Source organism: Anneissia japonica, unplaced genomic scaffold, assembly GCF_011630105.1.
Source record: "Anneissia japonica isolate Jap-2015-1 unplaced genomic scaffold, ASM1163010v1 scaffold11779_len1430905_cov172, whole genome shotgun sequence".
NCBI lineage: Eukaryota > Metazoa > Echinodermata > Crinoidea > Comatulida > Comatulidae > Anneissia > Anneissia japonica.
In genome coordinates this window covers 629,516-645,325 of record NW_022740041.1, presented here as the reverse complement: position 1 = coordinate 645,325, position 15,810 = coordinate 629,516, and the positions used below count along the sequence as shown (strand labels likewise).

General features: G+C 34.2%; 1 protein-coding gene across 1 annotated transcript; it reads left to right on the top strand.

The window, feature by feature from the left end:
- Positions 1-1,706: 1,706 nt before the first annotated feature.
- On the top strand, positions 1,707-15,178 carry LOC117118151 (splicing factor 3A subunit 1-like). Its single transcript, XM_033262666.1, has 17 exons — positions 1,707-1,989; positions 3,497-3,535; positions 3,788-3,942; positions 4,641-4,756; positions 5,362-5,521; positions 5,895-5,994; positions 6,168-6,370; positions 7,147-7,320; positions 8,418-8,598; positions 8,842-8,940; positions 9,479-9,651; positions 9,931-9,995; positions 10,459-10,542; positions 10,876-11,171; positions 11,950-12,113; positions 12,415-12,588; positions 13,717-15,178. The coding sequence occupies exons 1-17, from the start codon at positions 1,866-1,868 to the stop codon at positions 13,816-13,818; spliced, it is 2,409 nt and encodes an 802-aa protein (XP_033118557.1). The 5' UTR covers positions 1,707-1,865; the 3' UTR covers positions 13,819-15,178.
- Positions 15,179-15,810: the final 632 nt, after the last annotated feature.

Sequence of the window (15,810 nt, the reverse complement as noted above, 5' to 3'; positions counted from 1 at the left end):
CTTTTTATCATCTAGCATTTAACCCTGTAGAACTGAGTAAATCCGGTATGGAGGAATGCTGGTGTGAGTCATGAGGTAAAGATAAAAAGCAATTCTACGAAATATGATGCCATACTGAATTGACAAGAACACAGAAAAATATATAAGACTTGTCCTAGAAAAAGTTCACTAAAAAGTCACTACTCTACAGTAACAACACCACACATTTCCTGATTACTGAATCCCCGTGTAGATGCTTTATTTGTATTTGGGGCAGACACACGCTCCCGCTGGGAGCCTATTTTTAATATTATATGTGAGCCATATCACATTGTGAATTTCATCATTACATCTTGATTCTGACTCTAATTCGTACTGTTTACTAAAAACGTGTCATTAAGATGCAGATGAACTATTAATAATGAATATTTTTATTTTGAATACCTTTACTTTTTTTAGTACAGCGCTGTAAATGTTAATCAAAAACTGAATTGTTTCGAGGTTATGTTGATAATGTATTGTTAAATGAGTTCAATGGACATTGGGCAAAATAGCTCACGGAATTACCGCAGTTCATCATCATATCACATCATTTCACTATTTCAAATTTTCAAAAACGAACATAAAAACAAACTCCGTGCACAAACAAAAACAAAACAAAACAAAATGACTCAGCAGTATCTGGAAGGACTGCTGAAAAGAGGGTATCTCCATCTGTCTGGAGCTCTCCAGTGCAAGTATAAACCGGAGAAACATAAACAATTAACAGAAACATTAAAATTGTTACAAAGCACTTAAACTATGACAAACTATATTATTATTACAAATTATTATTATTATTATTATTATTATTATTGTTATTATTATTAATATTATTATTATATCATCATCATCATCATCATTATCATTATTATTATTATTATTAATTATTAATTATTATTATTATTATTATTATTATTATTATTATTATTATTATTATCTGCGCCAGGAGATATATGTTTTCAGTCGTGTAAGTTTGTGCGTGTATGTGTGAAACGTTTTGGTGTTTTCGTGTGGTTTTTTTGTGTGCGATATATCTCAAAAATGGTGGCACAAAAATAATTGAAAATAGCAGGGAGGCATAAAACCCAATAAGGAAATGATGCCCCTCCCCCCTGGGGCTCCCCGCTCCTCCGCTGGCGCCACCCCTGACCTTTACAGTGTTGAATAAATTGAAGTTCAGAAAAGTAAAAATATAATGAAAGGACAGCTTCTAGTAATTAAGCGAGCAGCTCTCTGAGACGGATATGTGCGCCTTACAAGATGCCATTATTATTAGTAGTAAAACGGAATTCATCTTCAACATGATACTTGTTCTTTTTTTTTTTTTTTTTTTTTTAATAGAGATGTTTCAAATTTTAGTCTTTGGAGTACCACCTGTCTCCCTCTCAGTGTCGAGTGCCTTCTTGTCTATTTTTTGACTTTTAAAGTATGCCTGTAATGAGGATTTATTTTTATATCTGGTGCTATTTTCCAAAGACTATGGTTATTTTATGCAATATGATTTTAATTAATTATTAAAAAATACAATACTCTATTAACTAATATTGTGATTACTATTGAAGATTTTTAGATGTCGGTTTGCGATAAATTCAAGTCAGTACTGTTAGGCCACTGCTGCACTCTTTCAGTTTGCTGCCCTCTCACTGCTGTGCAGTTTCGGTGGGGAGAGATTTTACAACAAATGAATCTTTGTAGAGGATGCGTTTTCGTCCTGGGCGGTGTGGAGGCTGGAGGTTGAACCTTTACAAAATTTACAGCTAAAAAGTAATTAAAAGGTACGTTTTACATGATAGGTTGTTTCTCTTTCTGTTATTAAACTATATATTCGGTTCCATATACTAAATATGCCTGTCGAAGTCACGTCTTCAGTTCAGGAGACCCAACAACAAGATGAAGAAGAAGGAAGCGAGGTTCAACAAACAAGTAAGCCGATGGTCGGCATCATCTACCCGCCACCAGAGGTGCGAAGTATCCTTTTCTACTAGCCTAGTCGCTTCAAATAAAGGCCTAGGCCTTGTGAGTCTACATCTATAATTCTTAGCCTAATTAAATTATGTACTTCTGCCCTTAGTTTCGGGATATATAATTATAATTCATATAAAATTTATACTTTTTCTTGTAAGATGGTTTTGCTATATTTTGTATTTTATAAACAGAATTTTAAAATAGTAAATATATAATATTAATAAAGTACTTCTTGTGAGATGATTAGCCTAAGCCTACTGTTTTTGGTGTTTTGTTTGTGTCATGCTTTTTGGGCTAAGCCTATGTTAAGTTAACAGTAGGTCAGGCATACACTGTGTGGTGATGATGGTCTCCAGCTATACAGGATTCCACTGACTGGCCAGTGAGAGCACAACACAACAAAGCATGTGCAATGCAACATTTTGAATGATTACCACCGGCAATCAACACAACTAACATTGCATTTGTCAAGCACTCACAGATGGATTCATCCACTGCTGTAGTGTGTGGCTCCTGCTTTAACACTAATCCTGGCCACATAAGGATAACAGTTGTTTTTCAACTGAGTTGTTAACCCAGGTTAAACAAGAAATAAATAAATAATCCAAGCCTTACCACTTACAGCAACAGAAACTATGAATATATATGAATGATTGTTGACAAGCCAGGAATGACTAGTAATGTACGGTCTGCTCGGACAGAAAATTTTTTCTACACCCAAAAATTTCGCCCTCCAAATTGGACTTGGCATTTTGAAAATATCTGAATTTTTTAGAAAACTATCTCTAAACTACAACCTACACGGAATTACGATTCTATGCCTACAGTATCTGCTCAGTGCAATCAGGGCCTAACTAAATAATTAAATTTTGAGCGGATTGTAGTAAACTTTTCTGCTTACTGTCATCAAATCATCTTGGATGAGATGTGTTGGATGAGATAAAGTTTAATGTTGGTTAGCTTTTTATTTTAGACATTTTATTTTACTACAATGCTGACATATTTTAGACTAAGCTCACTGTGTACTTGTTTCTATGTAGAAAGGCCACGATTTCATGTGACATTGTTCATCAAATTCGGGTACAACCAGCAAAATCTGACAGAGTAAATTTATGAATGAATGTTTACCAATGCTTAGACATAATGTTCAAATGTAGAAATATAATGTTAAACCAGTTTTGCACTCAGTCACCTTGGTACCAACTAAAGTAATTTTTTATTGTAGGGAAACACTACTTTCTACCAACTGTATGATAGGGCCTAATCTATATTTGTAGTTAATTTTTAACAAAATATTGTGTGCACAGCTTCATGTACCCTTATATTTTTACTGTGTGCAACTAACATAAAAATAATTACCTATTCTGCAGATTGCTAGTTCTGTGTTAGGTATAATACTAATGTGCAGTTCAGCACATCTTGATTTGGTAGTTTGTTCAATGTTATTACAACACTGTACTGTATTTATTTTTAATGTCCAAGTTGTCTTTCTTAAACATGAATTTCATAGATATTGTTGACAAGACTGCAAGTTTTGTAGCAAGGAATGGTAAGTGTAATTTAATAAGTTTTTATAAAGTCAGAGCATTATATTACTACTGAAGATACCTGCAAAAATTGTTTGTGTAATGAAGATTGTTTTTTTGTTTAAATTTATTTTGGTTACTTCTTAGTAGTTGTGAATGTTGAATTGAATGTTATGGACTTTTAGGCAATAAACATGGATGATATAAATATAGATGCTTAAGCCTAATTTGTTAAAAAAAATCCTTTTAACAGTGTTTTGTTTTCTGTTATGTAGGCCCAGAGTTTGAATCACGTATTCGTCAGAATGAAATCTCAAATGCAAAATTCAACTTCCTCAACCATGGTGATCCATACCATGCCTACTATCAGCATAAGGTTAAGGAATTCCAGGAGGGAAAACCTTCAGAACAAACAGGCATTATTACAAAGGTGAGAAGCAAAAAGAAACAACATGTCCTTTGTTTCGGTTTTAGGAATCATACCGTGAATAGACAGTGATGCTACTTAAATTTGAAGTTAATAATGTGCAGTAAGTATTGATACATCAGCCTTAAAAAGCCTGAAAGAATTTACTGTTTGAGTGTCATGTTATAATCTACAGTAAAATTAAATCAGATTTTATGAATTACTCTTAAGTTGAACTTGCCAAAGTCAAATTCAAAATTTCATTGAAAAATTGTTCGGCGTAGATAAAATTTGACTTACAGCGCAGATTGTTAGTTAATGGAAAATAACAATTTGACATTTAAAATAAGATCGGCTTAGAAATTATCCAAGTTTAGGAAAATCAACTTTAGGAAAGTTTAACTACTGCTGTTTAGAGTTAATTCATTGACGTTTAGCATTGCTTAGTGCATCATAACTTCACACATTGGCCTGGTGGTTGGAAACGCCTCCAGTCCCTGGAAAGTATTCAAAGAGATACACATGAATGTTGAACATAAATGTATAATTTGATTGAGCTAAGTTTCCATGTAATATCAATATAAGAATCAGGATTAAATCTACAGCATATAAACATGATCATTAATATTCAACTTTAATACTTGGTATTGGGTTATGGGTTGTCTTTTCAGTATTTTCATTTTAAAAAATGTTTTTTGTTTTTTTTTGTTTTTTTTTTGCAGATTGCACCAATTTTGTCCAAGACAGTGCAGCAAGTAGTTGAGCCTGCAGTTCCCAAGGAATCACCACCAGAATGGGAGTTTATTGCTGATCCACCTTCAATTTCAGCTTTTGAGCTGTAAGTAAAACCTAATGATGACTGTACATTCAAACATTTTCTAACGAAGCATTAATTAACAAAAAATATCTCTTTTCAAACTAATTAGGATTAATAATTAATTATAAAAAAAGAGGACTGCAAGTTTTAATGTTAAAAATGGCTGATCATAACCAAATGCCTATGTCAAAATCTATTTTCAACATCAATGTGAATATAAAAATATGTGTGATCAGTTTTAAGATGGATAATTTTAGAATTAAAAGATGTGTGTTTGTAAAGACCTTGAAAGATATAGCTGTTTCACAAGATTATTTCTTTGTCTAATAGTCTACTGCAGTTGTGCAGAAGCTATAGAAAACTTTTCATTACTAAGTCACAGTTTAATTTGTAGGTGTTTGCAGCCTCATCTAGGATACATTTCTAACATTTTGTACTGAGCACAGATGGTTGACCAGTGGTATGACGGAGTCATTGAATGTAATAACAACTGAACATACACTATCTTGTTTAATCAGACAATATTAAGTCTAACAGGCAAATGTTTGATTGTGTTTGGAAGCCACTGGATATATCAGAGGAGCTTTCATATAAAATAAACTAATGCTTGTATATTTCTGTTTAAGTGACATAGTGAAACTGACAGCTCAGTTCGTGGCACGTAATGGACGACAATTCTTGACAACATTGATGAACAAGGAACAGAGGAACTATTTGTTTGACTTCTTACGGCCTCAGCACAGCATGTTCAACTACTTCACAAAGCTGGTGGAACAATACACCAAGGTACAAAGAAGTAGCTCCATATTTTTTGTTATAATTTTCTTCTGGATACAAAGAATTCATCATCATCACAGCTGTAGTCATCATCATTATATCAAATAATATAGATACAGCTATTATTCTTCAGATGATGTTCAAAGCAAGCAAATGTTGAGAAACTCCTAACAAAAACAATCAGTTCTCTTCAGAACTATCTATGTAGTATACTGTAGACATTAATTTTAGAATATCAAATAAATTTTAATTTATTCTCATTGTTTGTTTCATTGCTTATTATTTTTTTTAGAGCTTTACATTGTGCTCAGACACAGCTGCTGTTAAGAGTTATATTTGATTGATTATTTAAGAGGTTTCTTCTTTCAATTTTCCCATAAAGGTTTTGATTCCTCCAAAAGATGTGCTTGCAAAGCTGCGCAAGGAGGGTGAAAACCCCAAAAGTGTGATGGAACAGGTGAAACACCGTGTAGAATGGGCACGTTACCAATATATTGTATTTTGAATGAACTATCTGGCAAAAGCTAATGGGTCAGTAATAACTTTTGTTTGTCGAAAGAAGGCGCTAACTGTACTTAGAGACATTGCCCTCAATCATTTTTTCCTGTAAATTCTACTTGCATGGCTTAAGGAGAAAAATTCTGGATGCATTAAGGAGTGAAAAATCTAAGGAATAGCTTTTTAAAATTTTCTTCATTTTACTTTCCAGTTGCATATGCACAGATTGATTGGCATGATTTTGTTGTGGTGGAAACCGTTGATTTCCAGCCTGATGAACCTGGCCACTTCCCTCCGCCAGTCAAGCCATCAGAAGTGGGGGCTAGGGTCATTGCTGAAGAACGATATGAGCAGTTTGGGGTAAGGTGATTATTAATAATTAATATAAGAATTACTATTTAAAATTATATCATACCTCTATTGATATATAATTACAGTGTTAATAATAAATAATATTTGGTTTATTAATACTTAAAAAATTATAAGTGCTAAAAGAAATTGAAGTTAATTAAACTCAGAATACTAATACTTATCACAAATAATAGTAGTTATAATATTACTTTTTTTTATTAAAAATGATAAATTAGTTATAATTTAGAAATAATAATAGCAATTAATACCGTAAAACCTCTCTTCAGTTTGCAAAATTAGCCTTGAAAAGAAGCCAATGGGCTTCTTTTTGAGATAGCATAGGCTTCTTTTCAAGGTAGTACAGTACATACACTGTAAATGAATTTCAAAGAAACAAAATAAATTAATAACATGCTTGGTTTATACAGTATTTTAGGTGATTTAATGCCGGTTAATTGGAAGTTTTCGCACACAAACGATTTGTGTAAGCCTACGTTTAGCTAACCGTAACAGTTTTTAGCCATTCTGTGTTTGTCGCAATCCCAGCGCAATTCAAGCATAGGCCTAGGGCCTTAACTTCTTTTGAAAAGAAGCCCCCCCCCCCTCTTTATTTTACAAAAGTGGCTTCGAAAAGAATCCCATCCAAAGTTCGCAAAAAAAGAAGCCCAGGGCTTCAATTTGAGGTTTAATGGTATTATTAAAGATGTAATATGAGAGTAAGGTAATAATGTGATGTTTCATAATTTATATTTGAGATGGTTAATAAATGTTATATGCCTTTTCAGGAAACTCTGCATGAAGAGGATGATGTTGTTATGGATGTTGAGAGTGAAGAAGAAGAAGAGGAGCAGGAGGACGGGGAAAAAGAAGAAAGCAGGCAACACAAAGTTGCTGAAAAACCGAAAGAAAAGATACAACCAGCTGACCAGAACACAGAGGTTCAGGACATGGATGAAGGAGTAAGTCACATGACTACAGTAGAACCTCGTTTTTACGTACCCCAGTTATACGAACCCTCTGTTTTACGTACGCCTCGTATGGACGATGACGTCATCAAAAACCCCGAAAATATTCAAAACAAACTGCCCTTTTGAGAGCAACCATAAGTAAAAAGAATATAACAATAAACTATAACAATAAACAAACCATAATGCAACGTATTTTCATTAAACAGCAACGTTGATTGAGTCTAATACCGGGTTGTTATAATCTAAAACCATGTGAACTGAGTGAGATGAACAACTACCGATGGTGCTCAAAATTATAGCTTTCCTCCTTAGCTTCGTGTGGCAAACCATGGAAGAACTCGTCTGGTCGAAATTTTCTACACGAAGCTGAGTAGACATAGTTTCGTACACAAACGCTAATTGGTTGGCTCGCCCAGTGCATAGCACATGGTTGCTGTTTCACGTACACGAACGCTAATTGGTTGGCTCGCCCAGTGCAGCGCACATGGGTTTAGTTTGTCTCAACAGGCCCAGACAACACCACATCTCTGTTGTTTAGAATAGGCATGAAGGGGAATTCCCAAGTTATAACTTTGTCGTATAGGTAATCTTACAATATTTTCATGTTCTTTATTTTAGTTAAATAAAAGATATAAAGTGATGAATTAATACACTAGACACATGGTTTTATTTGAACACTTTATTATGACATCGTAAAGTGATGAATAAAAACACTAAACACATGGTTTTATTCGTAGGCCTAGAGGCTAGGTCTAGCCTAGGTATCATCGTTCGTTCGTACATACGTGTATTGAGCGTTACGTACGTATTACTAGGTCAAAGGTTACCACAAATTTAACCCAACCTCTATTTTACGAATCCCCCGATTTACGTACGCCCTCTGGTCCCGTACCGTACGTAAAATCGAGGTTCTACTGTACTTTAAATTACCTATATGTTTCATAATGGATTTTCTTGTGATATCACTAGTGGAGATATTTGTATCAAAGTACTTTCTTTGCTGTTTAATGAGTATGGAATACAGTATACTTAACTAGAATTTTATGTGTGTAAAGTTGAAACATGATGAATTTATTTTGTTTTAACAGGATTCAGATATGGAGGAAAGCAGTGATGAGGAGGAGCCTCCGATTCCAATTCCGCCGCCAATGATACCACCAATGCCGCCAGCACCAATGCCAGCGTTACCTAGAGAGACCACACCTATGCCGCCCCCACTGCCACCCCAACCGGAAGAAGTTGAAATCAGGAAGGATTATAATCCTAAAGGTATATTTATTAGGGAATATGTAAAAAATGAGTACTAATTGATTTTTAATTTGAATTATGACCTATTTATTCTGTCAAAAATCATATACATAGTGCCAAAATCCATGGCATATTCATGAGGGTACAGATGACAGGAATTCTCATTGTGCACAAGGTTGTAAAAGGTTAACAAGTTGTATAAAATCTATTACCTGTTTTACCTTTGATATTTCTTATTACGATGCCTATAATTTATATTCACAGCACCTAAACAAGTTGATATCAGTGAGGAATCATGGTTGGTATCGCCACTCACACGAGAGAAGATTCCAGCAGACAAGCTAGCACAGCATATGAAGATTGGTAAGAAATACAAGCTTTTTTTAACCCTGAAGAACAACACAAAGTACTATAAGAAAATGATTATGAAAGTTTTCAAGTCTGAAGATATGAGATGTTTATCATCTAACAAAATTTAACTACATCTGAAAACTGCATGGTAGAGTTTTCTTATAAAAATGTTTTGACATGTTGCCAAATGCATTTTGTAACTGTTCACATATATGCAGTCATGCATCACCTGTGCAACTTGTGTTGTACAGTAAAGAAGATGTTTTTATTAGTTGATTTTGATCAGTTGTTCAGCTCAGCTCTCTGCCTATTTAAGCCTATGTAGATTTATCCAATTTAAAGTTACCGTCTGTCTTGGTCAAAGTAACTTCAATCAAAGCTTTAGTCTTATATCATGACTTAGTTGAGTTTGTTATTTTACTGCTTTATTTTTATGCAACTATCTATAATAGCAATTAAAAAGAAAATTTATAATCTTTAATTTTTTTTACTGATGAAAGTAAATGTATTAAGAATTGAATTATAAATGAATAACATTTTCATTTTTCAGGAATGTTGGATCCACGGTGGATCGAGCAACGTGACAGACAAATGCAAGAGAAGACAGATAAACACGATGTGTTCGCTCAGGGTGATGCCATGAAGGATCATCTCACAAAACTTGCAGAGAGACGTACAGATATTTTTGGTGTCGGTGATGTGGAGACAGGAATTGGTAAAAAGGTTCGTGGATTTTTAAATTAGAATAAAAAACAAAGAATGTATTTCATGTAATAGTAAACTATTGATCATTTATTCCATATCAAATTATTTAGAAATAAATTTAATTTATTATTAGCATTATTGAAGTGGTTGGTGACATATTGATTGATTTATGGTAACAATTTTTAAGAGAGTGACGCAGAAATTCTAGTTTTCATATGAAATGATTATTAATATTATTGAATATATTAGGTAATATATTTTGTTATATTAATAGTTTTCTGTAATATTATTTAATAGCTTGGTGAAGAGGAAGATGATAAGCAGAACAAGGACAAGGTCATTTGGGATGGACACTCTGCTAGGTATGCTCCATGTATTCAGCAATTTTGTTGTATGACCTTTAACATTATGTCATGTCAAAATGCATTCTCAGATCAGTTTTTGAAATAATAATGATTACTTGAAAACAATAAAAATGATCCATTACCATTGTACCGTAATGTATATTATATTATAATAATAAATAATAAATAATGATAAGGCCTAGTAACAATTATTATTGTGTTATAGCCTTGGGCTATCAAATCCCAAATTACACATTTTGAGTGTTGTTGACATGTTTTTATCTTTCCTGCACATTAATTATGAAATCTAAGGAAATGTTTTTTTGCAATATATATTTTTCCCACTTTAAGGCCTTTTGAGTTTTTCAAATATTAAATATGGTTGTAGCGAGCTACTTTTAATTACCATTGATAAAGATAAAGTTGTACCTTGAAAAAAAGTTAATGGAAATGTCTTTTATTTGTACTTCTACCAATACAGCATGGAGGCTACTACAAGGAAGGCACAAGCAAACATTACAGTTGGAGATCAAATAGCAGCCAACCAAAAGGCAGAAGGTTTCTTGTAAGTAATTGTATATATTCATAATTATTTATATGTCATTTAAATTGGAAATTGAAGTGCAGTGGCACCTAATTTAACTTGTACTGGAAATATATTATATGTATACAAATCTCAACTTCCTAGTAGAATCTTAAACCTAGCTCCACAACTATAGGAGAGATAAACCTTAAAACCTGGCAAAATGCTGTTCAAATCTTAATAAATTGGTATATTTCCTTACTATAATTTCTTAAGATGTCATAACAAAATTACAGGTAAAATTTGTAACTATTTGTAGTAAATACAGAGAAAAGATGATGTTTAAAAGTTGAATTTTATTCTGTAATTTCACAGGCCTGATGCAGAGAAAGAGAAGATTGGACCGGCCAAACCTTTTCAAAAGTATCCGGTACAGAATATCCCAAGGTCGATGCATATGCCAAAGCCTGTGCCAGCACCTTTGCCAGCTCCTCCGAAGCCCCCCATGATGGGTGGTCCTAGGCCACCAATGCAACCGATGGGATCTGGAGCACCTTTGTTGAATCAACCACCACTCATGCAAGTGGCACCACCAAGACCTGTTATGGCAATGCCAGTCAGGCCTAGGACTACACTACTTCCGTCCTCAGGGCCACAAGGATTTATGCAAGGTACAATCTATATGAATTTATCTTCTTACATTTTTTTTACATTATATTTAAAGGAGGTGATGCACCCTCCATTGGTAATGGAGGAGCCTTATATACACAATAGTACAATATATAGTATAAATTTGGTTCTCATTTAGATAACTTTAACTTTATTGCCCTCGTCATAAAATACAAATAAAGGAAATTCATCTTCCATTGGCAAATGCATACAAAATTAATTATACAAGTGCAAAAATGACAACAAAATTTCATAATAATTTATGGCAAAAAGGACAAATAGATCAAAAATTTAGTATAAAAATAGATCGTTCATTAATGTATACATTATGAATATACGCTCTAGGGTTACCAGCCTGAAGGCCTAACTCCCTGTCCATAGCTGGTAGGCCAGATTGTACAATGCTTTGGGGAGGCGGGCTTAACACTCCTCTCGTACAGTGAGTCTGTTTACCTTGCCAGTGCACGACTGTAACCATTTATACTTCTGAATAGAGGCAAACACTGTAGAAAAAGTGTCAAAAAACATATGCACTTAAACAGCTTGGTTTCAAACCACCAACTTCGAGCTAGGCAGTCTTAGCCACAACCATTTAACCTACCAGTTCAACTTATTGTACATATACACATATTTCCATTTAAAAAAGTAAGATTATCTATCCATCCATTTGTGACACACTGCAATAATTAAAGACGTGTAGTTCAGTTCAATTATTTAATCTACGTTTACCATAAAGTTTCAGAATTTTTAATTTAGTGTTTTTTAACCTGACCTCCCTAGGTCGTCCTGTTGGTATGCCACAGCCACCAATGGGGATGCAGATGGTACGTCAACCTGGACCACCGCCCCCACAGGCCAGAATGATGCAGGATGAACCACCAGCTAAGAAACAGAAGACTGAAGAATCACTGATACCAGAAGACCAGTTCTTGGCCACAAATCCTGTACGTTTATTCATTTTTACTTGGATGGCGGTGTAGCTTGGTGGTTTACGATGTTTGAATTGCACTTAGGTTCCAGTGACCTTTTTGGAGTTTGAATAAAACTTAACGACTGACGAATGAGAACAGGGTCAGGAATGCACGCTTGTCCCACAAACATGTTTTTCTGCAAAACTTTTGGAAGAACATTTTTTTTTTTAAAGTCATTAGTTGAACTATATATTTAGATTAAAATGATTTAATGATATTAATTTCTAAAATGCAATATATGATTCAATTTTATTTCCCTCTTTCTCACCAATAGGGTCAAGTTACATTCCGTGTCCAGTTGCCAAATGTGCCAGACAAGCCAGAATGGAAGCTTGCAGGTCAAATAGTTACAATGACGTTACCACTGACCGACTCAGTATCGGTTATCAAGGCCAAGTTAATGGACGACCTCAATATGCCTGTTGGTAAACAGAAATTACAGTATGAGGTTAGTAATAACAAACACTGGTTTTATTTTGCTTTAATGTGTTGCTTTGTGATTGCTGTTAATATCTAGCCTGTCTACTCTATCAAGTTTCTGTATGTGGTTTGCTCATAATATAATATGAGGTTTGCCATCCCAAAACCAATATCAGTGACCAAAACAAAAATATAACCTTTGAATATTTTCATATTCTCCACATTATAAAATGATGGTTAATGTAATGGAATTGACTTACTATTGCCAAAGTAATGAGTAAAACTATTACTGCTTCTCTGTACTAAAATACATAATACCGCCACGTTCTTGTGCTATTCAGTTTAACATTTGGGATGGCAAGCCTCCTATATGAGTGGATGATAACATTTCACTCCCAGCTTGTGTAACATTCTTCTTGGTGAAATATTTAAAGCCACTTTGTAGGTTTAAACAAAGCGATGTTGCTCTGTGAAAGTAACCAGGCTACATACATACATACAAACCATCATTTATATAGCGCTATTTCATAAAAGTCAGAGCGCTCAAAGCGTGGACTACAGGATCTCGTACAGTAACTTTCTTCTCCCCTAATGGTCTTTTCGTGTCTGAGGTAGCCGGTGAATTTGTACCAGCTACTCTCCTCTGTCCACAACAAGAGTCTATATGGACCAGTACACCGGGGTAACCCCCTAACCCCCTACTCGTCTCAAAAGATGTACTGGGTTCTTTATAGTGCACATGACCCAGATGGGTACACTAGGCCTACGATTTATAGTCCTTATCCGAGAAGACTTGTTCCACCTCCGGAATCATAGGCGAGCGTGCCGTTTGAGACAGCGCAGATGTTATGGCTGTAGGTTGTGACACCCCTGCCTTAACCGCTCAGCCATTCAATTCACCATTCGATTAAACTTTTCAGATTCTATCCATGATTGAACCACACATGCCAAAAACCTACTGCGATGTGCGTATTTAAGTCCATGTGCAAACAGTTGTACAATTTTACAAGAATTGAATTACCATTTGCCTACTGGAAAACAACTTTTACCACTTCACCAACTTGCCCTCCTGCTTTATATGTTTTCATTCATATTTTCATTTATGAAAACTAAAAATGTTATTAATCTCAATGCACTAAATTTATTCATTTTGTAGGGCCTGTTTATTAAGGACTCCAACTCCTTAGCATACTACAACATGAGTGCTGGCAGCATTGTTCAACTTCAAGTAAAAGAGAGAGGAGGTCGAAAACGCTAGTGTCCTTGGCATTTATTTTAATTATGAATCACTTTTCATTTACTTTATCATGATTCTAGACTCTACTTGCTGAGCTTATCTTTTTTTTGTATATGGAGTAAAAAAAAATCAGAAATATGCCGATTACTAGCTGATACAGGAATGCCCCTTGTAATTTTGAATTTGAGTTCAGCAAGTAAGTGATACAGTGACCGGAGAAATAATGCAAAGCATTTAGATACTATTACATTATGTAGTCAGACTCACTCTGTGTCAATTAAACTCAATCGACCTACACATTATTATAAGGCAATATATAATTCTTGTGTGCTATTCAAGCACAGAAACATGTGGAAATAAGTGTTGAAAGTTTTGTCGGTTCTAGGGTTCAATACCAACCATCACTCACCCCATACATTTTTGTTTATAGAATGACAACCATATGGCTGAAAGTTGTGGTTTTCAAATACAGTTAAACTTGTAATAGGTCAACCTTATTTTAGATGCCAAATTGTTATGTTTTCCATTAATTGGCAATTTGTAAGTAAGACAATTTTTCAATGCCATTTTGAATTTGACTTAGGCAAGTTCAACTGTATAAAGTACAGTTGGAATTGTGGAAGTCGACTTGGTAAATTGTTGTTTTCCATTAATTAACCATCTGTAATTTGAATTTTATCTAAGTCGAACAATTTTTCCAATGCCATTTTAGATTTGACTTAGGCAAGTTCATGTTTACTTTATTAACTATAGTTTAATAAGACCTGATGCAGTTATTTTGGCCAAGTCTTTTTTGCCCTAAATAAAGGAACCAACTCTAGAATTTCAAAATTTTTGATTGGGTTGTTTGGCCCATTTTTATTTAATAGGAAGTCATTATTGTGTAAACATTGTAGAATGTGTACCTTTGTTGAAAAACATTGTAAGTGTTAAGTATATAATTCAGAAAATGTCAGACAATATGACAAATATGTAATTTAAACACAAATTTAAATATTTATGTTAATATTTAGTAAACACCTTCATAGAGCAATTATTACTGTTTCATAGCATGTTTATATTGCGTTTCTTACCAGCTGTCATAGTCCTAGATTTTGAGTGGTTTTATTACTGTAATAGAATACATCAAAATACAAAATCAGTAGTGTGATTTTCAGGGGGAAGAATTGGGACATTAAAATAAATATGTTACTTTGTGTACGGTAGTCAGTGGACGTGGTAAACTTAAACACTGATGTGATTTTTAAGGAAAAAATTGTGGCCAGAGTTCAGATTATTAACAATAAACTGCATCATAAATGTTCATGTAATTTGAATCAGTGGTATCGGGAAAGGAAATGTAATATTTCAGAAAGCTATAAATAAACCACATTGTAATATCCCGCTGTTTGCATAAAATTTGTATTTGTTCGTGTATGGTAATGGTAATTCAAAATCAGAGCTCTCCCACTTTTCAGACTGTGCAATGGTGTGGGGTTTTTCTTCCTTACCAGTATATACCGGTACCCAATTTTACCAGATAAAGCGCCTTGAAGCCCTGGACTTTTTTTTGCAAATTTTGGATGGGCTTGTTTTCGAGGCTACTTTTGCAAAGTAAAGAAGAGGGGGGAGGGGAGGGTGGTGGTTCTTTTCAAAATGAATGCTGTAAATTTTGGGAATTTTTACAATTAAATAGTAAGTAAGGCCACTGTTACATCAATCTCTATCATGGAGTGTATTTACTGGCATTATATTACCTAAACAACTGTTATAAACCAAGCTTGTTTTTAATTTATTGTGTGTTGTGAAATTAATGCGCAGTCTATCTCGAAAAGAATCCTATGCTATTTTGAAAAGAAGCCCATGGGCATTTTTAAAAATCACGCTTAGGCCTATGTGTTATTATAGTAGGCTGTATACGCCCTGGACCTCACTGACCCCCTGTTTTGGTTTTTGCAGGCGTAGGCAGAGCCTTGTGGTCCAACTTAAAAAGAGAGCGATGAACTTTTTTTTGGAAATCTATAGATTAAGTGT

Coding starts and splice junctions, on each gene's coding strand:
- LOC117118151 (XM_033262666.1), top strand. CDS start 1,866: ATGCCTGTCGAAGTCACGTCTTCAGTTCAGGAGACCCAACAACAAGAT. Junction 3,536..3,787: donor AAGTTTTGTAGCAAGGAATG/GTAAGTGTAATT, acceptor TCTGTTATGTAG/GCCCAGAGTTTGAATCACGT. Junction 12,114..12,414: donor AGTTCTTGGCCACAAATCCT/GTACGTTTATTC, acceptor TCTCACCAATAG/GGTCAAGTTACATTCCGTGT.